The sequence below is a fragment of the Mesoplodon mirus genome, assembly GCF_964341445.2.
Source record: "Mesoplodon mirus genome assembly, chromosome: 12".
Taxonomy (NCBI): domain Eukaryota; kingdom Metazoa; phylum Chordata; class Mammalia; order Artiodactyla; family Ziphiidae; genus Mesoplodon; species Mesoplodon mirus.
In genome coordinates this window covers 70,695,896-70,722,355 of record NC_138988.1, presented here as the reverse complement: position 1 = coordinate 70,722,355, position 26,460 = coordinate 70,695,896, and the positions used below count along the sequence as shown (strand labels likewise).

The window sequence follows — 26,460 nt, the reverse complement described above, 5'->3', positions numbered from 1 at the left end:
ATCCGGAGCCTGTGCTCCGCAACGGGAGAGGCCACAACAGTGAGAGGCCCGCATACAGCAAAAAGAAAAAAAAAAAAAAAAAAAAACATAAAAATATGACCTCATGAAGGTATTCACCTAAGTATCCAAATACATTCCCAAAAAAGTTGACTCAAGGAGATGACTGCAGCTCAGATTACAAGTTTTGTTTAAGGTATAACTTGATAGTTAGAAAAGATGAAGGACAAGAGGGAATCTTCTGGTAGTTTGTTGCCAAGAAAGCGAGCTCTTTCCTTCACAATATACGTGTTCTTGGCAGGACTGTTGTGAGAATTAACAAGGGAACATGTGCAAAACATTCTGAGCTCTTTGAAGAAATGTAAGCGTTCTCTAGTAATCTGAAGGTGTAATATACTTTAACTCTCACATTCTAACCAAAAGCAACCTGGGACTTGGCAGTCTTTGCTGACTGTAGATATCCCAGAGCGCTACAAAGCACACACCTGCACTTAATTTTTCTCTCTTAAATACCAAAATGATCAAGGTGCCATTATTTTTTTCCATCTAAAGATCACCGAGTTTAACTGTTAATGCTATGTGACTAAAAGCCAGCATCTAAAGAAAAGCCTTTCCCACCAAGCTCATAAACACGAACTGATCTTTAATTTGCCACTACTGTTGCCTTTTGCAATCTGCTTCTTAAGACTCACAGCTACAACAGAACAATTTCTTAAAGGGTCCCCTCCCCTCTCTCACTTTTTATGGCTACAGACCCAGCACTCTGCACTGCTGTCCACCTCTCTAAATCACAATACCCTCTGATCAAACAGTAATCACCTGAGATACAAATAGAGACACTTATCAACCACTCAGGCTACATTCGTTCCTTGACTTACTAATAATGGATCTAATGCTAACCTTTAGATCTAATTTGCAAAGTACTAAAAAGAAAATGACCTGTGTACTGAAGAGGTCACTAACATTTTTTAAGTGCACACTCCCATCTAAGACACTTGGCCATGTACCTTTTTTTTTTTTCCCCCAGTACGTGGGCCTCTCACTGTTGTGGCCTCTCCCGTTGCAGAGCACAGGCTCCGGACGCGCAGGCTCAGTGGCCATGGCTCACGGGCCTAGCTGCTCCGTGGCATGTGGGATCTTCCCGGACCGGGGCACAAACCCGTGTCCCCTGCATCGGCAGGTGGACTCTCAACCACTGCGCCACCAGGGAAGCCCCCATGTACCTTTAATATGTATATATCTGTATGTGTATTTGCTGATTTTAAACTATACATATGGGCTAATACATAATTATGAAATTAATCTGTGAAACAGAAATTTTAAAGGGCTGAGATAAAGAGGTTTTATGATTTTCTCTCCATACCTCACAGACTGTACCTTGTATGCCCTTCTTGAGAGACCAGTGACTTAAAGAACTTTATTCTAGCCTAAGTATCCTTTTTCTAGCACACATCGTTATTAAGCTGGAGGCTGCTTTAGGTCCAAACTTATACGGATAGATTGGCTGGGAGGGAGTCACTAAGATCTAATTCAGAGGGCTTTACTCTATGGCTCCTAAAAAATGACACCACTGTAATTTTTTTTAACATCTTTATTGGAGTATAATTGCTTTACAATGGTGTGTTAAAGTAATTATTTACTATCAGCTGTGCCTGAAGCCCTGTGCTCTGGAAGATCTCTAGGAGCGCTATTGTCACTGTGTCCCTTGAGGTAGAAGCACCAGAGCATGAGTCCTATTCTTGAAGAATCTAGACACCAAGAATACAGGAACACTCCAGCAATGTAACACTAAAAAGTGTTGATTCATAAGAAAAATGTTCAGAATCCCCACCATGGGCAACCTGCTGATTTTAGGACAGAGAGAAAGATGGAGACAAAGACAGTCAGCTTGTGGTTCTCAAATCAAATCATTTAATTTACCTCTGAAAATCAGGAAGCTCTGTCCTCTAGAGTCAGGGCCATTATTTCAGGCTAACTGGAGGAGCCTGAGGGGGCCACTGACCGGCTACTTGAGAAGAAGTACAGCAAGCTGAACCTGATGACCTTTAATGTCCACAGTGAGAAATCTCAACTTTCCTTCAGGCTTTCTAGGAGATGACCTGCACATTGCATTAATTTCCTTCCAAGCCAGAAAATCTCAATCTTTTTCTAGTTAAGAGGGATGTATTCACCTAAAAGAAGGCCTGGAAATGTGTGACTGAGAGCTCAATGTCCCACTTAACATTTCACGTAAGGAGACTTTAAAACATTACCTTCAGTTCCTACTATAATACTGACATGCAACAAAGAATGTGATCAACATAAAGCTAATTAATGAAACTAGGCATGGCAATGCATCCTGGTACTTCTAACTCTTAACTCCTTTCTGCCTAAAATACCGATTGATGTGTTACTAACACTATCTAATGATTGGCCACTGTATACACATAATCTTTAATGGTAAGACAATATAATAGCAGCTACCATTACTGAAGATCTATTATGCAAGCTTTATGTGTATCATTTCTTTTCTTACATCAAGCTATGAGATTTATCACCTCATTTTACAGATGAAGAACAAATTTTGAGATATTTACTTAAAATCACATTTTGTAAGGGGCTAGGCTAGGATCTGAAACAAGATCTGCTTCTAGAATTCTGTTTCAAAAACTATGTCACTACCTGCTATAACTCCAAATCTGTGTTTCTCTTTCTCCACATTTCATTCAATGATATGCTTTGTACTGTCTGGTTAGGAGCATAAATAATTACAATAAAATATGATAAGCAGTATTATGATGTAGTGAAAAGCAGGCTTTAGGATCGGAAGGATCTGTGTTCAAGTCTTGACTCTATTACTTACTAGTAATATTACCCCAGGAAATATATATAAATTTCTGAGTGCCTGTCTTGGTTAACTGTAAAAGAGGAATAACTGTCTTGCAGAATTGTTCTGAAGGTTAAATATGCATGTATGTAAAGTATACTGAATGGTGCCTGGTAATGTAGTAAGCATGCAATAAATGGTATTAGTATTTTTAGATACACAAGATAGTATGGGAACAGAAAGGATGAAACAGATCTGCCTAGAAGATGAAGGACACAAGTACATGATATTCAGGAGGGGTTCCTACTAGTTTCAGTGTATAAGCTGAGCACACAAGTCTCTTTCCTAAATCTCTCAGGATGACTCAACGCGCTCGAGGCTCATGCCTTGATGATACCTGAACATGTCGGTAGTGCTAACCATAAACCCTGTCCCGAGGGCCAAAACTGGAAGGAAAAAAGAAAGACCAAAGCAACCTGTGTGTGTGTGAAGCGCTGGACCTGTAATCAAAGGGCTAGAGTGTTTTTTTAGGCTTCTGGCTGGAGTGGGTACGAAGATGGCTCTCGGACTTCCCTCTGGCTAAGCAGGACGGTCTGTCTCACCCCAGGGCACAGTTCTCTTCTGTCTCAATCAGGAACTACCCAGGGGAGCTTGGGTACTGAGCACAGGAGGGATGGGAGCATGTCAGGACTATCTCACACAGCCCTGCCTCAAAACCCGTCATTTGGAACAAAAGAGTAAAATTAAAGTTCCTCAGAGTTCAATGCCTGGATGTTACTCTGAAACTGTGCAAGGACAGGCCTGTTTGAGGTTAACATCAAAACTATGAGCATTTAAAGGGGTTGAGGTTTCAGTGTTAAGTCTGTACACAGAAGTAGTTTGTGCTATTTCTGCTGGGGAGTTAAAAGGACTTTTTAAGTTATGAAAAATACTTTGCGACCTTTAGAAAAACAAAATAATTATTTTGACTCTTTCAAATATAATCCTTAAGATACTCTAAATAGCAGGCAGCATTACTTAAAAAGGCAAATACTGTCGAAAATAAATTAAGCTACAGAGTAAGGGAGCAATGGGCATTATGAGTGCTCTTTAGAGAGCTACAAGATTCATGGTCTCATGCTTAATACAAATGTCACAGATGCACAAAGGTTTTTTGGGGACTCCGTGTATCTGAAAAGAATGATTTCAGCACACCCCATGGCTTTAGCACAAATGAAAGGAAATAATTTCCTAAAACTATTAGGACACTATACTAGTCAGTTAAACTGATTATCTGTACTACAACTTCTTTTACTCTCCAGCCATCATTTAAATAATGTTTTTTTTTTAGTAGGTCCATGACTTATACAAATTAACCACATGCTAGAAACTGGGCAATGATTTGCATTTTCTGTATGGCTTAGGTCTTAATAACATTCTTCAGACATTGGGAAGTAGGTAGATTTTGATGTCCACCTTCTTGGTTCTAGCTGCCAGCATTAACTCAGTGAATCAGACCTCCAAGAGCATCACTCCGACCTCTGCTCACACCCCACTCCCAATACTAAGCACATAATACATCACTTCACAAATCATGGAAGAAATTAGAGCGTACTCTGGCAAGGTCACTGCATTAAAACCAGTAGCTAATGCCTGTGATTAATTCAGGTAAGAATGAACCCAGATAAGAATTATGTACATACCTGTACCACAGGATCTTTTGGTTGGTGTGATTAACGAGACATGAGCTGTATCTGTGCATGGCCCACCTGGAAACAGAAAAGCAGGTACATCAGTTAGGACATATCCTCCACATACCCAGAGCTCCTATATTGGATAAAGAGAAATCTAAAAAGGAAGGGATCAACCTGTAAATATGCATAAGGAGAGGTATTAGGAAAGATGAAGGTGGTGATGGTAGTGGTAAGTTAATTCTTAGTTCAGTTATTTAGTCTACAGGTCCATATTCTTTCTACATTATAACATGCTTTTCATAAAAAATAATCGAGTCTCACATAATGTTAAGACATTAAAGAAAAAAATTTTAACTAGAATTCTGATCTGGGTAAGAGTAAATTACCCATAAGTTTGGGGAAATGAGTTTTTCCACAGAGAAATAAGCAGGTGTACTCCTTCTCAGGTTTATCTCAGTGGTCACCCTACCTTTGAATTTACTGCAAAACTGGCCTTATTTAAAGTGGGGGGGGGACTCCCTGAAGAACAAATAGCTTGTCAGAAGAAATAAGGATCACTGTAATATTTAAAGACAGCACTGCTGACTAAGGAAGAATATCTAGTTTAATTATAAAAATATGATACCAAGAGAGCCTTCATGCAATCTTTGTGGGCCCAGGGATCTGACGGATAGGTGTAATTCAAGAATATGCAAGAGATATAGTCAGTCAGTGGGCGAAGGCTTGAAAAGCAGTAATTTCATTCTACAGAATCAGGACCACCAACAAATTCTTAAGCTGATATTGATATATACTCCAACACATCTAATCAACTATGCCTTACCTACTGAAATAGGAAGTTACTATGTAAACATGGAGACCTGTGGTTTTTGACATGCCCTGGGAGGGGCAGTAGTGATGATCATCAAGAAATGGGACACACAGGCAAATGTTACACATATAAAAGCTCCCCAGGTGACTATAGCAAAGGGAACATGATTTCTTAGCATAGTTTTATGTCACCTATGACGAGACCTCATATCACTGAAGTTACTCATTAGAAAGGAAGGAAAGATGAAAGAGCTCAGAGACCTGTTCCTAGAGTTTATGCCACCAAGATCCGTGGGTTTTGGAACCTGGAGATACCACCTAAGAAGTTCATCATTAGTCTACTCTTTCCTATACCATGGCCGTAACAGCAGCAAACCTTAGTGGGTGTAAAAAGACACAGAGGAGAAATAGGAAAAGGGAGGAAAACCAAGTAAGTGTGTTGTTAATGTCAAAGAGCACTTAGCAAATACCTACTATGCGCCACCACAGGTTAGTCTCATGCTCTGGGGCTTATAATGTTGTTAGAAAGATAAAATCTGTTTACTTAAACAAAGAACAATACATGATAGCAAAAAAGAGCTGGATGCAAAATGATCAACTGCCAAAGAATATGGAACAAGTAATAAATGCTAAATGTAATCAGGAGGAAGGATTATTCATCACCGGCCAGCATCATGTGGAAATACTTCTCAAGGATTTGAAAATGATGCAAGAATAAATTAAAAATTAGAAAGACCAAAAGAACAGGGCATTTCAATTGAAAATTTTTCTACAAATGTCACATTCACCAGAGAAAGCTTAACATACTAAAATTCCAGAGGAGGCCCAAATAGGCACTGGTGACATAAAAATAAGTAACATGGAGAGACAATGAGCTGCAAGAAAACCTAATACAGACCCCACATCCTCGAAACCCTCTGGGCACTGGCTCTGTAGCTCCATAAAATGTTATAGCTTCTGCTTCCATGCGTGATTTTTTTGTCTTTTGTTTTTTTGTTGTTAAATGAATCATTCTTATTTCTGGGAACATAAGTAGTTAAGTCCTGCAACTATTCTTTATTTACTGAGTAATCCTGGGTAAGTGATCCTTAGTTTCTTTAACAAAAGAAATGGGGATAGTTAAAATTGCCCATAAGCCACAGTGTTAATGAGATCATCTGTACAAAAAGACTTCATAAACTATAAAGCCTTATGTTATGTATCTTCACTTTCTCTCCCATGAGGTTTTATGCACCCAAGGGTCAAGACTCACTTTGTCATCTACTCTTGGGTCATGACTGTATGGACAAAGGGCACTTAATAGTGTTCAATAAGTGACCACCGCAAGCCACTTGATTGAATCAGTAGAGTAATGTACATTTTTTAAAAACCCTTTTTTACTGAGGTTTAACATAAAGAGAATGAAATACTAGAATGAAGTGCACAAATCTTAAGTATATACCTTGAAGGATTTTAACATATATATAATTGTGTAACAACCACCAGATAAAAATACTGGAACATTTCTGGAATCCAGAAAATTCAAGGGTACATTTTTAAAAAGATTCCCAAATCTTGACTTTGGATGCAATAGGCTGGGGTGGGCATAGGAAGAGATTAGTGTACATTTTTAAACCAGCTGAGCATGATGTACATATTAAGAGCCCAGTTAGTTCCAATCTCTGGTAACACTAACTCCCAGCTCAATATATGGTGAAGATCACTGAGTTCACACAACATCGTGAGCCACACAAAACACAAGCATCAATAACAGCTTAACTATCAGAATATTTTTTAAAGGACATAAAATAATTCATTCAGTAAAATTATAAGAGCAGAGAGAAACTGGTTAAATCAAAACCCCTAAAGAAATTTGGCTGGGACTCATGAATTAACACTCCCATGTTTACAAACGCAATCTTTACCTCATTTGTAGGTTGAAAGTTTATCTTTTTGAAAATTCCTAATGAATGAATTTCTGTAGGTTTTGGCAAATACTCAAATAACTTCAAGGCTACCTAGCATATCTCAACATGCATCATCATGAAAGTGTTCTCCAGAGAGCTTGTTAAACTAACAACCCAATCCAAAGTATTCACTACATTATAGTAAAGTACAAATAGAACCATAATTGAGCCAAAACAAACAGACAGCAAGAGTAACTGGCAGTGATAATATATCCCAGCTTTGATGAGACAAACTGGACAATATTATAAACAGAGAGCTTGGAATTAAATTTGGTCTGGTAGACTATAACCTATGACTCTTTAAACTCCAGAACAGATGCACATGAGCACTGTATATATATTCTATACACTAATTGTGTTGTCATATAAAATTCCTATACTCTCAAATAAAAGGAGTAACCACAGGAAATTAAGGTATCTACCCTTACACAATTAACTGCAAATCAACTCTGTTAAAATGAATGCAGGAGATTAAGGGCCACTCAAGGGGAACCTTTTCAGGTTTGAGTCCACAACAATAAAAATATAACATGAGTCCCATGTGGGTATAGCAAACAAAGTAATTTTGAGAGTTGATGGTAAGGGTCAAACTTAGGGCATCTGTTCTATCAAGGAATGGAGTTGGCTAATGTCTGAGAGGGGGGCTGGAGTATGGTCTCATAAATCATTGTAAATTCTGCTCCTATTTTTGGCCTTTCTTCCTCTTCTTTCCAAACAGAAGGGTAGACAGGGCTAATACCTGAAGAGTAAGATGAAGAAGTCTTTTCTTGCCTGGGTCCTACAGGTTAATGTAGTGATGTTGTGTGTGTGTATGTGTGTGTGTTGGGATCAAGATTGGAAGGCTGGGAAAATAAATGCATTTCTAAGCACAGAATGAGTCACACCATTACCCTCTACCTTATATTAGTAGCAAGTGAGTCTGGAACAGTAAGTTTGGGGTTGTTAAGTATTAAAAATAAAACCATAGTTAAGGTACCTTGTTTAATATGACAGACTCTCTGGGAATTCTGAACCAGACAATATCAAGATTAACTCATCTAAACTTTTAGCCCATCACCATGAGTGTTTTTTGCTTTCTTTTGCTAAAGCAAAATTAAACATGTCAAATTTTTTCAAGTTTCTTCATTATCTGAAGATACTTAATACTATCATTTTTCATTTGATATTACATTCAGAACTTTTTCCTAAGTTTCAACAATTCAGAGTCTGGAATCTGCAAGTAAATAATGTGTGTGGTAGCTTCTGGTTTGTATTCTGTAAGTCTGAATACTCTATCTTGTCTTTTAGGGATGTTTCTGTTCTTGTATTAAAGGTGTCATACATAATGCAGCACTATGGATCACATTTGCAATTCCACGTGAGAGCCATGGAATGAAATTCTTCAGCTGTATTCCCAGCAACTAGAAATCTTTACAGCCTTTGCAACAGGGTAGTGGATTTTCTTAGGGAACCAGTACTGATTTCAGCCCTGTAAAGTTGAAGACAGGGGTCAAATCTGCATACTAAAAGTCACCATAACCTGCAAAACCAGAAGGACTGAATAAAGGTATCCCGTCGACTATCAACATTCACATTTCAAGCCAAAGTGGCAGGAACCTTTTTCAGCCTCCTATAGAGTTAGTTACTGAGCATGTCAAAAAACACTGAGCTACCATAGTAGTCAATCCGACTGACTGGTTGAAGACTATGACTCAGGAGAAAGATAAGAACACAGGTATGCAGGGCGGCTGCATTTATGCTGGTTATCATCTTAGGCACTCAAAATCTAAGGCTGAGTAAATATAGAAAAACAGGATTTCTCCTTAACCTTGAAAATAGAGATCAACAATCTACCCAGAAAGGTTTTGTTAAAAGAGCTGTGATGAGTAGTTATTTTTGGATACTGATTCCACTAGCCCTCATTGGCTGCAGTTATACCATGTGCTAAACCACATCAATTAGGAAAAATGGACTGTCAATAAGTCAGTCAGCTAAAAATTGCCAGAAGCTCAATAATCAAATATTCTACCATCAGCTCTTTCATGATAACTGCAAAACATTAATACACAAAAATAGCCATTCTTTTTGTAGATTTATAACACTTCAATATTCTTGCTTAATTAGCATGACATTTACATAACAGTATCTAATTAATTTCTAACTAAGGCACTGTGGGCTAATTAGAAATGCATCATCCTTTTTTAACCAGCTTGTCAATTCCACTCTATCATAATCTGTACATTGTTTACCTTTGCAACATCTCACTTTTCCAGGCTTGCTATTCAAAAGGTGATTTCAGACAACAGATTCATGAGCTACAATTCTCTCTCCACTCTAGAGATTCATAATACCTTATGGGAGTGTTTTTTGATGAGCCATCCTTAAAAAAAAAAAAAATCTATGCAATGGAGATAGTGAAATAAACTCAACACTGTCTCCTGATGTGGTCATATTAAAAATGCAAAACTATCTTTTAAAAATATTCAAAGAATGTATATTCCTTCAGCAGTAAAACATTCCTTCTTTAAAAGCCTTCAAAATACACACAGATACTTAAAATAGTAAATGGTAATAAATATTAAGGACAGACCAGAACGCACAAGAAAATAAGCCATCTCTTCAGAAAAGAAAACCCTATCCTCCAACTTTACGTAAACCTGCAATTCATGAACTGTTTTAATCAGAAAGGACACACCTGATCTGTCTACATAATTGAGTTTGAAAAGCACCATCGATTATAAATAAGGATACATAAAGATATAATGAGTGGGAATCTAAGTTTACAGAAAATCTTCAGCCCTGATAACAGCCCTCCCATTTCTCCAAATGAAACTTCCAAATTAAACCATTTACGAAGCTTGTTACAGAATATAAGTGTTAATCTCTCAGAAATTCTAATCCTAACTCACTGCATGATTTTTCACACCATTTAGCTCTAAATTAGGGATTCATGAGAAGGGGATTTCCAAAGTGGGTAAGAAACTGCTACTGGTAAGCTCTCTGTTTTGTTCATAAAGAGGGCCTCTCAACAAAATTTCATTACCATTCCACCCCGACTCCCCCTAAATAATTGTAGCTGGTCAGCTCTGCAAATATTAGTGTGTGTGTGTTTGTGCATGTGTGAGTATGCTTATTAGTCTATCTGCACAACAGAAATAAAGTTTAAAATTCTCCCACACCACCTTCCTCAGGGAAAAACACTACAAGCAAAATGAAATCAGGAATGCTTTCCATTTGCCCAGTACTGACAGACTCTTTTACGGTAGTGTGGACATCCCTGTTGGGGCCAGGGTATGTGTTTTGGACGAAATGCTTTCTCTTGACCCAGCAATGGCCTTAATGGCATGACCTTTAGGGGTAGTGGCAAAGTCTTATGCACCTTGGTACCCTAGCATATGAGGTGTTCAAAATATGTTTTTCACTATTGAATGAAAATGATCCAAGCCAAAATCAATTATTGAACATACATATCTATTCAGAAGGGAAATGGAACTATTAATAAACAGTTGATTTTCACCATATTTACATGTTAATCTAGCACAGCAGTTCTCAAACATTTGCATCTTAGGACCTTTTTACACTTAAAAATTATTAAGAACACAAAAGAGCTTTTCTTTATGTGGGTTATATATCTACTGATATTTACTTCATCTGAAATAAAAAATACAAAAATTCACAAAATAATTAATGTCAACATAAAAACATTTTTATGAAAAATAACTACAAATTTTAAAAATATGAGAGCAGCCTGGCTTAAAGAAGAAACCTGGATTTTCACATCTGCATTCAATCTGTTACAATGGATTGCTTATATGAAGCATATGAAGAAAAACCACCCTCACACGGATATATAGTTGGAAAAGGAAGGACCTCATGGACCCTGTGAATGGGTCCTGAGGACCTCTATAAGTCCTTGGACCACACTTTGAGAAAGACTGGTATAGAACAAAACAGGTTAATATAATTTCCATCTTCTCCACACTCTGCTCACATGCCAACTGACTTGTTCTAGTCCTGCAGAGACCCATCAATGCACTAGTACAAGAAGTAGTAAAAGGTTTGCCCATTCTCAACAAAACATTAATATTTAAATAAATGAAGGCAAGAATAGTGGAATAAACTCTAGAATTATAATTTCAACCCAGAACATTCTATTTCTGCTACTTATGTAGGAAGAGTAAAACCATGTTTCATGTAACTCAAAGGATTCTGAGCAGTTAAATCTGTTTGTTTTCTAGATGTGATCTCTCACCTAGAACCCTTGTAACCAAAAAAGAGCATCCCATATATTAAGATACCGACAAACACTCACCACTAATACTCCAAAATGTGATAAAGTCCAACAGCAATTAACACTGAATTTCTAAGACACCACTATCTTGTGGTTCAAAACTAGAAAGAAACCTTTTTTGAGAGGTCAAAATATCACCTGCCGAATGAAGTCAGTTCTATTTTTAGACACTTGTTTCTGTGACAAAGCATACTTAATATGAATATGAAATCGGGAGCTGTCACTTCTCCAATTTAGACTTCAGTTCTGACTATTTACAGGCTTAACTAAGGCCCAACTCAGGTTTCTATATTTGCATTTTACCATCAACACAAGCATGAATCTCATAACATTAATGAAGAAACCACTCAGTATTACAAGAGCTTTTATTTTTTTGACATATTTTAGCTACCAAGAGTGTTTTCATAAATCTTGTCTTGCGTCTGCAAATGAAAGAATGCACTGCCTTCCTCAGAAAAGGAAGTGACCTGTGCATGTTCTCTATAAGAGGCTTCAGAGAAGCCTCTTAAAAAATACGTCTATTTGGGCCATAGGTACTGCCCCGTGGACATTTAAAAAGAATTCTGAACATAGGTGCCCTTCTTCCCTGACCCTGTGCTGAGCCTCTCCTGTAAGCAGCTGTACCACAGCTGGCAATGTGTTCAAAGTGTCAATGATTGAAAGGAAACTTAGCCAAACCTCCTTGCTTTACAGAAGTGAACACTAGCAGGTCTTACTAACAGGACCTTTCTTTGCAAATAATAGTTGAAAATGTCACAATTTGAATTATGTAAAGAAGTGTTTATATTGATATTTGGGAATTTAAAAAATTCCTTGCCAACATGGCATCCTATTGTTTATTAAATCTAAAGAATCCTCCTTTTGACAGATCAAAAAGTGAAATGGTTTATGAAGCAATAGAACATATGAACACAAAACGTAAAGTTACATGTAGTCATTTTTTGGCATGGGCAGCTCTGAATTTTCAGAGAGAAGTTCACAAACACCATTAAAATATATTCACGTAAGTTTAAAATAACTACTTCTAACTCGCAAATAGATAGATGACCCTATTATATGATTTTTTTCAGCCAAACACTTCTGTCATAACAAAACTTAGATTTAATTTAAAATCAGCACAGTGTCACCTATTACCTGTATCTAGACAAAATAAAAACAGTATGACAACTGCAAAGGGCTAAAGCTATGTGATATGTGGTTGTTCACTGTGACCTTTACTTTCACAGTCCAGTGTAGAGCATTTCATTTAATAAGAACATAAAAAAAAATCTGCATTTGCAAAGAGGGGGCAGTGATGATGCTGCTTCAAAACCTAGTATGAATAGCAATAACTGTATAAACTCATTAAGTGCCTGAGGAAACCTTTATGGGAAACTAACCTTTCAGATTTGCAGACTTCTTAAGGGATCCTTGAAAAATGGGTGTTTAAAGTTTGCTAGTCTCTCTTGCAAAGGGGAATCTTGAAGAGGGAAATTCGGGTGATAAAAGAAATACCCATAAGCAGAAACTGCTGTTTCACAACAGGCAGGTGGCTATTTGCAGTTAAAACAACAACAGAAAAGACAGTCTCTCATTATGCTAAAAGCTCTGTTAAAAGAGATGAATTGTCACAACAACAAGACAACCAAATTTCAAAATTAGGTAGGGCAACTGCCTTTTTGAGTTACTTCACCTTGAGGTTACTGAATGGCACAGAAAACAATAAAAATATTAAGTAGCTGCTCAAAATCAGGTTCAGGCAATGAGAAGCCTCTCTTTAGTGTATCAAAACACATGAGCACATGAAGGTTCTCAAAAGTATGAAAAACTAGTAAACTTTTCTAAATATTTAAATCATTTACTGAGTATTGCCTTGCTGGGTGCTATGGGGCAGAGCAAAGCAGAATAAAATTAAGTCTCTGCTAATTTGGGGTATAACCTCTAAATTGGTACAGAGAGATGAGATTCTCATGTCAAAGAGGTGACCAACACAATATGTGATTAGGTGTTACAGGGAGGAAGTCAGGAATTCCTTGGAGGGAGCAAGTGTGGATGAAATGGTTCTGAGGTAGGCTTCCAAGAGCATGAATAAAAATGGTAATATGAGTTGCCATGGTGTCTTTTGGGGACAACAAGGATCTGGTTCTGTTCAGAGCTGAGTATCAGTGCTGGGAAAGGTAGGGAGGTCAAAAACAATGAGGTTCCAGATTATGTGGGGGAAGGATGTCTGATACAAGATTAAGAATCTGGATGATCAAATAGGCAGTGATGAGTCAATGAAAGAATTCCCTTTTTTGTTTAACATGATATCAATGGGGATTCATCTGACTAGTTTATTGACTAGGACAAGATTAGAAGCAAGAACAGTCTAAAGATTATGGCTGTAATCCTATGAAAACACAATGGTGGCAATAACAACTTCCCAGACCTTTAATATTTCTCCACTGAGCTAACACTAGAGGATCATAAACAAAGACAAATTAGGAAATATAAACAATATTAGACTAATTAAGAATAAGATTTAGTTTGTGTACTTGGTACAATACATATTCTAAAATTAAGAGCACCTTCAATAGAAAAAAAAATTTAAATAAGAATATGTTCCAATAAATTCCAATAAATTTAGAAATGTAGATGAAATAGATATTTTTATAGTAATACTAATTGCCAAAACTAAATGAGGTCAAAAATATAAATAGTCCAATATCAGATATCAGGCTAATCAGTTTTATGAATAAATTCTTCAAGCTTTCAAAGAATAGATACATTACACAATGTCAGAACATAAGACAAAAAGCAGTGTCTGAGATTAATGTAACTAGTATCTAAACTAGACAGGAATAGCATGCCTACCATATATAAGCACACATGTACACAAAATTAACTCAATTATTTAAAAGGTACAAAATTTAAAATAAAATTAGCATTTTGAATCCATCAGTACACTGAAAGAACTAACAGAGTTTATTCAAGGAATGCAAAGATGGTTTAACACTGGAAGTCTATTAAATTAAGAGATTACATATTAAAGGAGAAATGTATATGATCATCTCAACAGATGCTGAAAAGCATTTTATAAACATTCCTCTCTGATTTAAAAAATTAACAAGCTAAAAATAGAAGTTTCTTAACCTGATAAATAATATCTACAAAAAAACCTGTAGCAAATACTACATTTATGTGATACACTAATATATTTCACATACATTAGTAATAAGAAGTAGTATCAGAGTTAGAATAGGAAATACATATATAAAGCTATAAAGAAGAATTTCTAACAAGAAATGTGTAAGGCTTACACTAAGAAAATAATAAAACTTTACTCAAGAATATTTAAGAAGGTTTGAACAAATGAAGACAAATGATATTCCTATATGAGAAGACCCAATAATCTATTAAACTGTCAATTATTCCCACATAAACCTATGTTTTCAGTGTAAACTCAATTAAAAATCACACTGTAATTTTTAACAGAATTTGACAAAGTGCATTGAGAAGAAAAAATGCAAAAAAATAGCCAACAAAATTTAGAAAAAGATAAACTAAGGGGGAACTAGCTCTATCAGATACCAATACACACCACAAAGTTATTTTTCAGTCTCAGGAATATACAGTTAGACCAATGGAACAAAATAAAAGAGTCTAAAAACAGATTTACATTTATAAAATAGTAACGGAATTCCAAACCAGGCCTAATTGATAAGTGGTTCTGACATAATTGGTTGGAAAAATAATTTGGAAAAATTATTTTGGAAATATAATAATATTTGGAAAAATAATAAAGGTAAATCCCTATACCTCATATATACAAAATAAATTCCAGATGGAATCAAGAGCTAAATATAAATATAAACTGTAAAATATAAAGAAAAATATTTTTATAACCCTGTGATGGAGAAAGCCTTCTAAGAAACACACAAACCTAGAAGACAAACTAAGACCTGAACTTTAAAATCTGTGAATTTTCCAATGGAATACAAGGCACCCAAATCAAAATTAGAAGTCAAGTGACATACCAGAAGAAAATATTTACATGATATGTAACAAATATATAAGAATACATAACAAATATCCAGAATATATAAGGAGCTCCTACAAATCAGTAAGAAAAAAAGGCTAACAAAAAAATAAGCAAAGAATACAGATAGGCAAATCAATGGAGACACAAATAGCTAATAAACATATGAAACAGTGCTCAATCTCACCATCAGGAGATGTCAGGGAAATGCAAGTTAAGATAAGCTTTTCTTTCGCCTGTTGCCCCCCAAAAAAGAACACCTAACACTGGTAAAAGTATGGGAAAAATGCTCACTCAAATAAAGTGGCATATAGGAATAAAGCAGTAATGTTATTTTGGAAATTAATTTGGCGGTGTATATAAAAATTTTAATACATATTCTTTGACTTGTTAGTTCCTCTTCCATGTATTTATCATGGAAAAATGATACATGCACCATTACCTATGTTTAAAAATGTTTACATCATATGGTTTATAGCAGTGAAATATCAGAAACAGTCTCAAAAGAAAAGAGAAAATAATAATAATAATAATACAGAATACTACAGAGCAGTTTAAAAAGAATTAGGCTGACCTAGAAAGATCTCTAAAATATATTGTTAAGTAAAAAAGCAAGTTACAAAACAATACGTATAGTATGTTCTCATTTGTATAAAGAAAACCTTATATTTATGTAGACATGTATATAACTGCATAGCAAAAGAATATATATAATCCAAAATAAATAAACAGTGGTTATCTCTGGAAAGAGTGGGAATTTGGGGGGTGGGGAACGGGGTGGAGGCATTAAAAGAATATATACCTTCTAACATACATAAACCTGTATGTCTTTGCTTTACTTGTATACTTAAAAGATAAAATAACTTAAGACAAAAAAGAGGGCAGCAAATAAGTATTTAAAAGTCATGGTTTTGCTTTAATTTTGACTTTATTTTTAGACTACAAAAAAGGTCAGATGACACTCTAAGTACCTGAACAAGTTCTGATTCAGCTAACAATGTGGAATAAAAGTAATTTCCATAAGAAAACACTGCTAAACTGGTCAGTCCTTTTGCATTTTGACCGGGACTCATTCAATGATCCCATACATTGATTCCTGGTGAATTACAACCATTCAATTCAATACAGCACATAACTGTACGTTATCAAACTGTACTGCCAAGTACCAATCCTTTCAGAACACAAGCCCTAATAAAAGCACCATGCTTTACAGAATCAGCTTCAAGATAAATAAATGCACTGGAAAAAAAAGTACCTTTAAATTAAAATCAGAAGAGACATTTAAAATTTTGGCATTCTTCATTATGGGAAAGAATCTCCCACTTTGATACTATTATATATCAGAAAAGCTCCATCTGTTGTATAATTATCTCTGATAAATGGCCTGATGCTCCAAGCTTCATTAGAGATAAAGGAAGAGAAAGACACATACAAAGAGAACTGTAAATAAATCTCCTCACCATATTTCACTTAAAACCAGCCCAAGAGGAAGGCATGAAATATTTTTAATAGGTAATATTTTCTGAATGTTCTACTAGAATAAGTCAGCCTGTTTTGCAGACTATCTGGTCTTCAAGCAGGCATAGTCCAAAAAGGGAAAACTAGTTTCACTTAGAGATTATTATAAATTTAATTGGTAAAAACAGATGAACATGAAGTTCAGCCACTCAGTGGCAGTGATATTAATTTTCCAAGGGACAGATCTGTCAGACAGGGATGAAGACTAGCAGCCAATGAAGCCCAATTCATGTTCAAAGACCCAAGGGCAGTTTGGCAAGGAAATCTGTTAAAACGTGCCACCAGGCTTCCCTGGTGGCGCAGTGGTTGGGAGTCCACCTGCCGATGCAGGGGACACGGGTTTGTGCCCCGGTCTGGGAGGATCCCACATGTCGCGGAGCGGCTGGGCCCGTGAGCCATGGCCGCTGAGCCTGCCCGTCCGGAGCCTGTGCTCCGCAGCGGGAGAGGCCACAGCGGTGAGAGGCCTGCGTACCACCAAAAAAAAAAACAAAAAAAACAAAAAACAACAAACAAACAAAAAAAAAGCGTGCCACCATTCTATTTTTTAAATGCCTGGGGAAGTTAGGCTATGACCAGGAACCAGTTTCCAAGGAAACAATGGAAATCTCTTTGTTCAAAAAAATTAATTTAACACACAGATAAAGAATACCCTCAAATTCTGTTTTGGGAATCACTGTCATATTAAAGGAAGATCCAGCCAGCACTTGGAAATGAAGCTTTATTCATTAAAAGTCTTCACTAACATTCCAGTTAGTATGGTTCTCACTTTTTCCGTATATTTTCTTTTGGTTACAACAAAATCATCTCTTGGGTATATGTAGTAGAGAAGAACAGGAAAAATTTTCAGCATTATGGATGAAAAAAGGCCCAGAGCTGAGTTCTAGCCCTGTCATGTGACTCAAGGCAGGTCACCATTCAAACCTTTTCCTTATCTGTAGAATAAGGAGGAGACTATCTGCCCTGCCTATGTTGCAGACTGTTAGGATGATCCCAGAAAAATAACGTTTGTCAGAGGGCTTTGTAAAACAGGGGTTGACGAACTTTCTCTGCAGAGGACCATTGGGTCTGTGTAGTAACTACCCAGTTCTGCTGTTAAAGTGCAGACGCAGCCACAGGCAATACATACATGAATGAGCATGGCTGTGTTCCAATAACAATTTATTTGTGAACACTGGAATCTGAATTTCATATAATTTTCACATGTAAAATTACTGTCCTTTTGATCTTTTTCATTTAAAATCATTCTTAGCTCGTGGGCCATACAAAAACAGGTGATGGGCCAATTTGGCCTGTGGGTTATACTTTGCCAACTTCTCTTAAAAACTATTGCTTTATATATGTGTTGGTTGCTGTTTATTGCTTAGTATGTGCCTCTACACAGTTTAGAAAAGTGTTCTGTATGAGGTGGGCCCTCTCTAACTGTTAGATTAGAATGTCAGAATATTTAAAAACAAGCCCATTTCTTGCCATTACTCTTCCCTAGTAGCAGGTATCAGTTCTCTTCCTCTCCTGCCTAGAAAGAAATAGAGCAGCTAACTCTCCACCAACACCTCAATTTCCCTCCAGTACATAGTGGGACTGGCTAACCCCTGCCCCCGCCACCAAAAACCCCACAAAACCTAGCTCTGTATGCATGTACACCATAAGGCTCCCCAGAGGGCACAAGCAAGGATGTCCAGGCCTTTAAGAGCATAACAATAGGAAATCTAATTTATAGGAGAAATAGACAGAAGGGTCTTTTAAAAAATCTTTTAAGTCCAATCTTATAAGACTCTGACTGAAGGTGACCAGTCATCTGCTCATCTTGTTAAGGCTATCTGGGCAGATGCACTGTCTAAGTCAAGAGTAGATAACTAAAGTGATTGCTAAGTAGCAGTGAAGACACAGGGGATCCACTGACACCCTGCAAATTTTTTCAACTGTGACCCACCTAGGAGAAGAAGGGTGGAGGAAGAGGCAGCAGGGGATTACTCATATTAATCTTTTAGTACCCTCAAAGAGACCAGAATTTCATATAATGCATCTGCCGTGACAGCTTTAACAACCATTTCCAGCGTTCTACCCACAACCTGACATTATTTCAAAAGTTGGCTCAAGAAACAAAGTACAGGGCTTCCCTGGTGGCACAGTGGTTAAGAATCCGCCTGCCAATGCAAGGGACACAGGTTCGAGCCCTGGTCCGGGAAGATCCCACATGCCACAGGACAACAAAGCCTGTGAGCCACAACTACTGAGCCTGTGCTCTAGAGCCTGCAAGCCACAACTACTGAGCCCACGTGCTACAACTACTGAAGCCCATGCACCTAGAGCCCATGCTCCACAATAAGAGAAGCCACTGCAATGAGAAGCCCGTGCACCACAACAAAGAGTACCCCCGCTCGCCACGCACAGCAACAAACACCCAAGCAGCCAAAAATAAATAAATTTAGTTTTTAAAAAAATCAATGTCTCCTAGACTAGATTTGAAGCTTCTAGGAAAGTGTTCTATGCCTGTTTGGGGTCACAGATATCTTTTAAAAAAAGAAGAAAAAGGAAAAAAGAAACGAAGTACAGTAGCTGATTCAATTTGTTGTAAGGCAGAAACAAACACAACCTTGTAAAGCAATTATACTCCAATAAAGATGTGGGAGTTAAAAAAAAAGAAACAAAATAAACCACAATTTATCTCCTCTATGAAAAACCTGGAAATTGAAAGAACAATAAATTGGTAGTAGCAAGAGCATTAAGAAATGTATGTTATTTTGTTCTTTTTAAGTGTTTGCGCAACATTCCTTCCTCTGTAGTTTACTTGCAAGCAACGGCCTTTACACTACAAATCACTACAGAGACAGGCAGCAATGGGGTGGTGCTGGAAAGCCAGGCTGCTCTGTGATGTTGGGCAAGATAAAGAATCATCCTGTGCCTCCATTTTCACATCTGCAAAATAGATACAGTAATACCACCCGCTTTACAGGGTATTATGAATATGAGGTAGGTTAATACAAATAAAAATTTGGAACAGTGCCTGGTACTTAGTAAGTACTCTGGTGATAGCTGTTACCATTTTTATAGCATTTAAATGTTACGACAAGTCCTTTGGTCACTAGTAGAATTTTGTTTACCAACTGCTTTTTGAAAATGCTTCTAATGGCTAAAGTTCCATGGACTCTTCTGCAGACACACATAAGATGGGATAGGAAGAGACACATGTGTGTTTAGACAAAGAAATATCACTTTGAGCTTTTGGACACCTGTTTTATTGACCTCCAGTCAAGGTGTTTTAAGAAATTCTTTTGTATAAAAGTCTGTCCTGTTCTCTGCTTTACACATTCTTGTCAATAGTTCTTACTCTATCTGCAGTCTTTTCAAAACAGCATTAATATACCCAGACTCTCACCACCTTTCTGTTCTTATATTCTTACATCTGCAGAAAGCAGATGTAATCAAGAGAATGAGTATTGCTTATTAGGAAGAAAAGTAAAACCTTTCACAAGCCCCAAAGAAGACTCAGCACTTCCAGTTCTACAATAACAATGGATCCATAACTACTACAGAGTTTACAGATTACGTAGTACTTGGATTTGGAATCCCAAACCCATCTCCCAGCAACTCCCACACCTTACTCCTCCATGACTCTCTAGGGGAAGCTAAGGACCAACAGATAAAGTTCTGGTCTCTTGAGGATACTAAAAGCTTAATATAAGTCATCTCCTGCTGCCTCTTCCTCCACCTTTCTTCTCCTAGGTAGGTCACAGTTGAAGAAATGTACAAGGTGTCAATGGATCAGGCTGTCTACTCTCACCTGGGTCTTCACCGCTACTTGGCAATCACTTTAATTACCTCCTGTTGACTTACAATGCATCTGCCCTGACAGCTTTAACAAACCTTCCTTACTTTTCTTATCCCTATATCCCCCCCATCCACAAACCAGGCACATATCTCCTCACTCTCGCATAGTTTTCGACCTAGGCAAGATGGCAAAACTCGCCTGAGAAAGCTTTTGCAAATGACGTGCTTATTAACCACTATTCCTGCTACTGCCTCCCTTTCACCCTGAAATTCTCATGCACCTGTTAGGGAGAACAAACCAGAAACTCAAGGAGAGACCTATGTATCTGAAAAGGTGACCTTGTGGATAGAGACCTAATCTTATTCATTTCTGTACCCAGCACTTAACCTAGTGCCATTTAGCAAAGACTGCTAAATGAATATACAAACCACTGAAACAGTTTATTAAATAGTTTATTTAGAGAATTAATCACATGATCGCCAAATCCAAATTTTTCTTGTCAGCTTACAGTTTCCTGAAGCATTTTCACAATGTTGAGGCAATATACTATAGTGGTTGAAAGCACAGGCTCTGGAACCGAATCAGTGGGTTGGAGCATGAGCTACGCTGGGCAGCAAGAGCTCTGAATTTTGGGTAGAAGTTACTGAACCACTCTATGCTTCAACTTCCTCATTTGTAAAAACAGGGATAATAAAAGCACCTACCTACTGTGAAAATTAAATGTTAGTATGTGTAAAGGGCTTAGAAGAGGGCTTAGAAGATAGCCAAACACTTCATAAATATGAGTGAATATTTTCATTATTATTAATAATATTATTATTTCATTATTAATATTTCATTATGAGTAGTAGTATTGTGAGAATTAAATGTTAGTATGTGTAAAGAGCTTAGAAGATAGCCAAACACTTTATAAATATGAGTGAATATTTTCATTATTATTAATAAAGCCTACACCATATGTTGAAATTTGTTCCTTGCCTTTTGTGACCTTGCCCACTATCATTTGCCTCCTCTCTGACTTCTTCAGTTGCCTCCTCTGTTTTGGTTTCCCTCTAGGTTCTATTCTCACTGCTTTTCTTTCTTCTCACCTTTGGCAATCTCACTTAACCCCTAAGGCTTCACTTATCATCTGCATGTGGATGAAGCCAACCTTGACTTCTTTCTCCTGAGCTCCAACTCAAACTGCCCACTTGAACACTTAAGTCATCATTAAACCTCATATTAGCAAACCTCCTCCTCTCTCCAGATCTATGAAAATCCAAGGTTTACAATAATGAGCTCCACAAGAATTAGGAAATGAGATTAGACTCTGAGAGTTTCACTTGAAGAGTTAAACACACAATGGTTTAAAGCAGTGATGTCACCAGAAAGAGAGAATGGATCTGAAACTGGTAGAACTACACATCTTTAATCAGATTGAAGGTATTTATGTATATATCGAAAGGAAAAATGGGGCAGTCTACAGCAGCCTAGAGTGGCAAGTTATGGAAACACAGGAAGTACTGTGTCCTAGGGACTCCAGAGCTCAGGGTAGGTCTAATCCCCAGCAGAGGAGGGGAAAAGGGCATAAAGATGGAATCTTGTACTGAACGTAAGACCTTCCCTATATGTCCTCAGAGTGCACCTGACAATCAGCGTGATTCAAACTTTCACTTCATCTAACTCCACTTGTTCTGAGTCCACACTCTGCCATTTGCTATGTAAATCCTCGTTATGGGTCTGCTTCCCATAAAGATCTGACTCCAGAGAAAATATTTTAGTCATAGAGTCATATGGATATAGTGTTTTTATTTTCAATCCCTGTTATAAGGATATTTCATGATGAATTAATCAAGTAACTTTTGGTTACCATGTGAGTTTCCACATACCTTAATTTCACAAAAAGAAGTGTTGATCTTACCAACACGAATATTTCTATTCTCTGTGGCAGTTATATTTCACATTGTGAATTAACTAATTAAAAGCATGAGTTCTAAAGCCAAATGCCTGAACTTGAATGCTATTCTGGTTACTAGTTTGCTACCGCAGGCAAATTACTTGATCTCTTTGTGCCTGTTTCCTTCTATGCAATGGGGAAACAGTACTTACACCTCAATGAGTTGTCATGAGGAGTAAAATAAAAAATATGCAAAACATATAGAACAGTGTCTTGCACATAAAGTGCTCAATTAAAGGTAGCTGTTGTTATCTCAGAGCACTTGGGCTGCTCAAGTTGTTTTGATCCTGGCCTGATCCTGGTGTGTGTGAATCCAGTCAGATGCCATTCCATAAGATGAGATTCTGATCAGCTCCAAACTTTCCCTTAGACAAGGAGTGCCTAACCAAAGGCCACAGTGAGCTTTAGAAAAATTTTATTCAAAATTGAGTATAAATGGTTGGTGTGTATTTTTCTGAGACAAGGGGCCAGAGCTTTCATCAGCCTCTCAATAAGTACACAACCCTCGGGCTTCCCTGGTGGTGTAGTGGTTGAGAGTCCGCCTGCCAATGCAGGGGACAGGGGTTCGTGCCCCAGTCTGGGAAGATCCCACATGCTGCAGAGTGGCTGGGCCCGTGAGCCGTGGCCGCTGAGACTGCGCGTCTGGAGCCTGTGCTCCACAACGGGAGAGGCCACAACAGTGAGAGGCCCATAAGTACACAATCCTCAACAGATTTTTAAAAATGAAACAAAACCTACTGCCTTAATATTATCACTACCATTCTCATCTTTTTTTCTCCTCTTACATAATTTCAACACCTTTGCCTAGGCCTCTATTCAATAGGTTACAATAATTTAAAAATTTTCTCTGTGCAATGTTATCTAGTATAATCCTTCCCATTTTCAATACTGCCATGCTACTTCTGCAAAATAACTGTAGTAATATTACTTCCTTTGCACAAAAACATGACTACTGTCTAAAGTCCAAATATCTTCGCTGAGCATTCAAGCCTCTATGGCACGGCCACAATCTACCTGCCCAGCCTTGTCCTCCATAAATGGCCCTAAAGGAGTCACTTGCCATTGCAGAACTCCATGCAGCTTTCCTCCATATTGTGTCTATCTTCAACAGCACCTTCTCCAGTAAACCAACACCCTTCTTCAACAGTCGATGTCTTCAATACGTAAGAAAGACCATTAAAATAGGTGCATACAACCATGTATCAGGGTTTCTCAACCCTGGCATTACTAACATGTCAGGCTGGATAATTCCTTGCTGTGGAGGGCTGTCCGATACAGTGTCAGATGTTTACAGCATTGGGGGGAGGGGGAGGGGCAAACTCACTCCTGGTTGAGAACTACCGATATAAGAAATATATTTAATTTCCGCTGCTAAACAGTAAATTCTTTGAGGACAGGAACTATGGCCTTTTTTACCTTTATATTCTCAACTTTACCTAGTACAGTGGTTTATGATAGGGGTTCAGATAAACATTTGTTCTCTGCTAATCTTTCCAAAGTTAGTAGACAGAACATTCTAACCTACCATATTCTAAGGATTTCTAGCTATTCATTAAATTTGAAACACCAGATTTCAACCCGTTAAGTAAAGCTTTTAAAAGGTAAAAAGCTGCTATGTCATAACATCACTACAATTTTCAACAAACCCTGTCAGTTACAGTTGTGCCCTAAAGGAAACGGTTACAGCATTATAAAGGTTAAGGGGACAATGGACTTCCATATCACATATATGATGATAGTATTCTGTCACTGAGAACTTACAGAAGAGTAAAAGAAACTACTTCCTCCTCCCTTCAAATATCCTATGTTCTATGAAGTATATAGTGTTATCTCATTAACTGCCTAGAAACACTTGAGGCCCACTTAGTGACAGAGGCAAGGCTTCAATCAAAGGTTCCTAAATCAGGTTAGGTTCCCTAGACTAGTGGTCCTCAATTCTTGCTGCATATTTGAATTCTCTGAAGAATTAAAAAGAACAGATCACTGAGCCTCACTCCAGACCAATTAAATTACAGATTCAGGGAATGGTGCTGAAGATTAAAATTGTTCTAAAAATCCCCAGTGGATTCTAATTTACAGCCAGGACTGAGAACAACTGCCCTAAACTGGTTCAAAACCTCGTGTACCCTGACAGTTAACAAAAGGCAATCCTTTAAGAAAACCTTAAGCGGGCTTCCCTGGTGGCACAGTGGTTAAGAATCCGCCTGCCAATGCAGGGGACCCGGGTTCGAGCCCTGGTCCAGGAATATCCCACGTGCCGCGGAGCAGCTAAGCCTGTGCACCACAACTACTGAGCCTGAGTGCCACAACTACTGAAGCCCACGTGCCTAGAGCCCGTGCTCCACAACAAGAGAAGCCACTGCAATGAGAAGCCCGCGCACCGCAACAAAGAGTAACCCCCACTCACCACAACTAGAGAGAGCCCGCACACAGCAACGAAGACCCAACATAGCCAAAAGTAATAAATAAATAAATAAAATAAAATTTTAAAAACACACACACACAAAAAAACCTTATGCTCAATGGAAGGCTGAAACTTACTCTCTACCTTGCTGACTTGGGCCTATATGTTAACACTTAATCTTGAATTGAAAGAGCTGCTATCATTTTTTCTGGAAGAGGCATTAACAAGAAACTCGTGATATGATTCTTAGGCTGCTTTCTCTACCACTTCACAGGATCTGAGACTTACACTCCTCTTTACTTGGTGAAGTTACATTCAGTTCTGTCGGAAGCGGCTGCTGGCTGGGACTAAGAGTTGGCGTGGTTATCGAGGTATTGCTGTTGTCACTGGTGGTCTCTTCGGAAAACAAATCTGATTGGCTGTTACTTGTACTTGGAGCGGAATCATCGTCTGGTTGTTTCTTTTGAAAATCTGAAGAGAAAGAGTGAGAAAACCAGTTTAAATAAGGAGTTCACAATTGCCTTGGGTATTAGAAAATAATGCAAGTTAGTATAAAAATTAAAACTAATTTGGGTGATAAAAAGAATTGAAGTAAAATACTGGTCAAAAACATAGAAGATTGGTGGAGGGTAAGTGAGTTAAAGATTTCCAAGATGAGTGGTAGACATACTGATTTTAATGTAAGACTCTGCAAACATGTTAAAATTTTAGGGTAGGGGTAATCAAGGATAAAACAAATAAAGAAAAGTTGTTCAAACCAATAAAGGACAGATGAGAAGAAAAAAACAGCAGAGGAAAAAAGGGTAAATAGAAAACACATAATAATGTGGTAGAAATAAGTACAGATATATCAGTAGTGGTAATAAATGTAAACAGACTAAACTTAGCAGTTAAAAGATAGAAAATTCAGACTGAATAAACAAAGTCCCGTTTTATGTAGTTTCCAGGAGACACACTAAAAACATTAACATGAGAGAAAACTTTCAAAGTATATAAACAAAATACCACCAAATACAAATGATTAAAAAGCCAGTAATAGCTATAGTAGGAAATGCAGACTTTTAAGGCAAAAGCATTATTAGAGATAAAGAGGATCATTATATAATAGTGAAAAAAAATTACCAGAAATATAAAACAACTCTTAATCTGTATGCACCTAATAACAAAGCCTCAAAATATGTAAAGCAAAAATGATTGTATCTATGGGAAACTAACAACTAGATAATGAATTACTTTTAAACACATTTGGAATATTTATAAAAACTGCCTAAAACCTGGAAAAACCTTGACCACACATTAGGTTATAAAGCAAAAGTCTCAACAGATACCAAAGA

The 26,460-nt window shown here is 37.4% G+C and overlaps 1 protein-coding gene across 1 annotated transcript in view; it reads right to left on the bottom strand.

Moving 5' to 3' along the window:
- The window catches only part of ZFAND3 (zinc finger AN1-type containing 3), a 328,789-nt gene that overhangs the window by 51,884 nt on the left and 250,445 nt on the right, over window positions 1–26,460 (bottom strand). The window contains exons 3-4 of the mRNA XM_082637822.1: window positions 25,415–25,597; window positions 4,486–4,551 (exon numbers count right to left, since the gene is read on the bottom strand). Of these exons, the coding sequence (XP_082493948.1) occupies window positions 4,486–4,551; window positions 25,415–25,597 (249 nt within the window). The remainder of the gene's footprint in view (window positions 1–4,485; window positions 4,552–25,414; window positions 25,598–26,460) is intronic.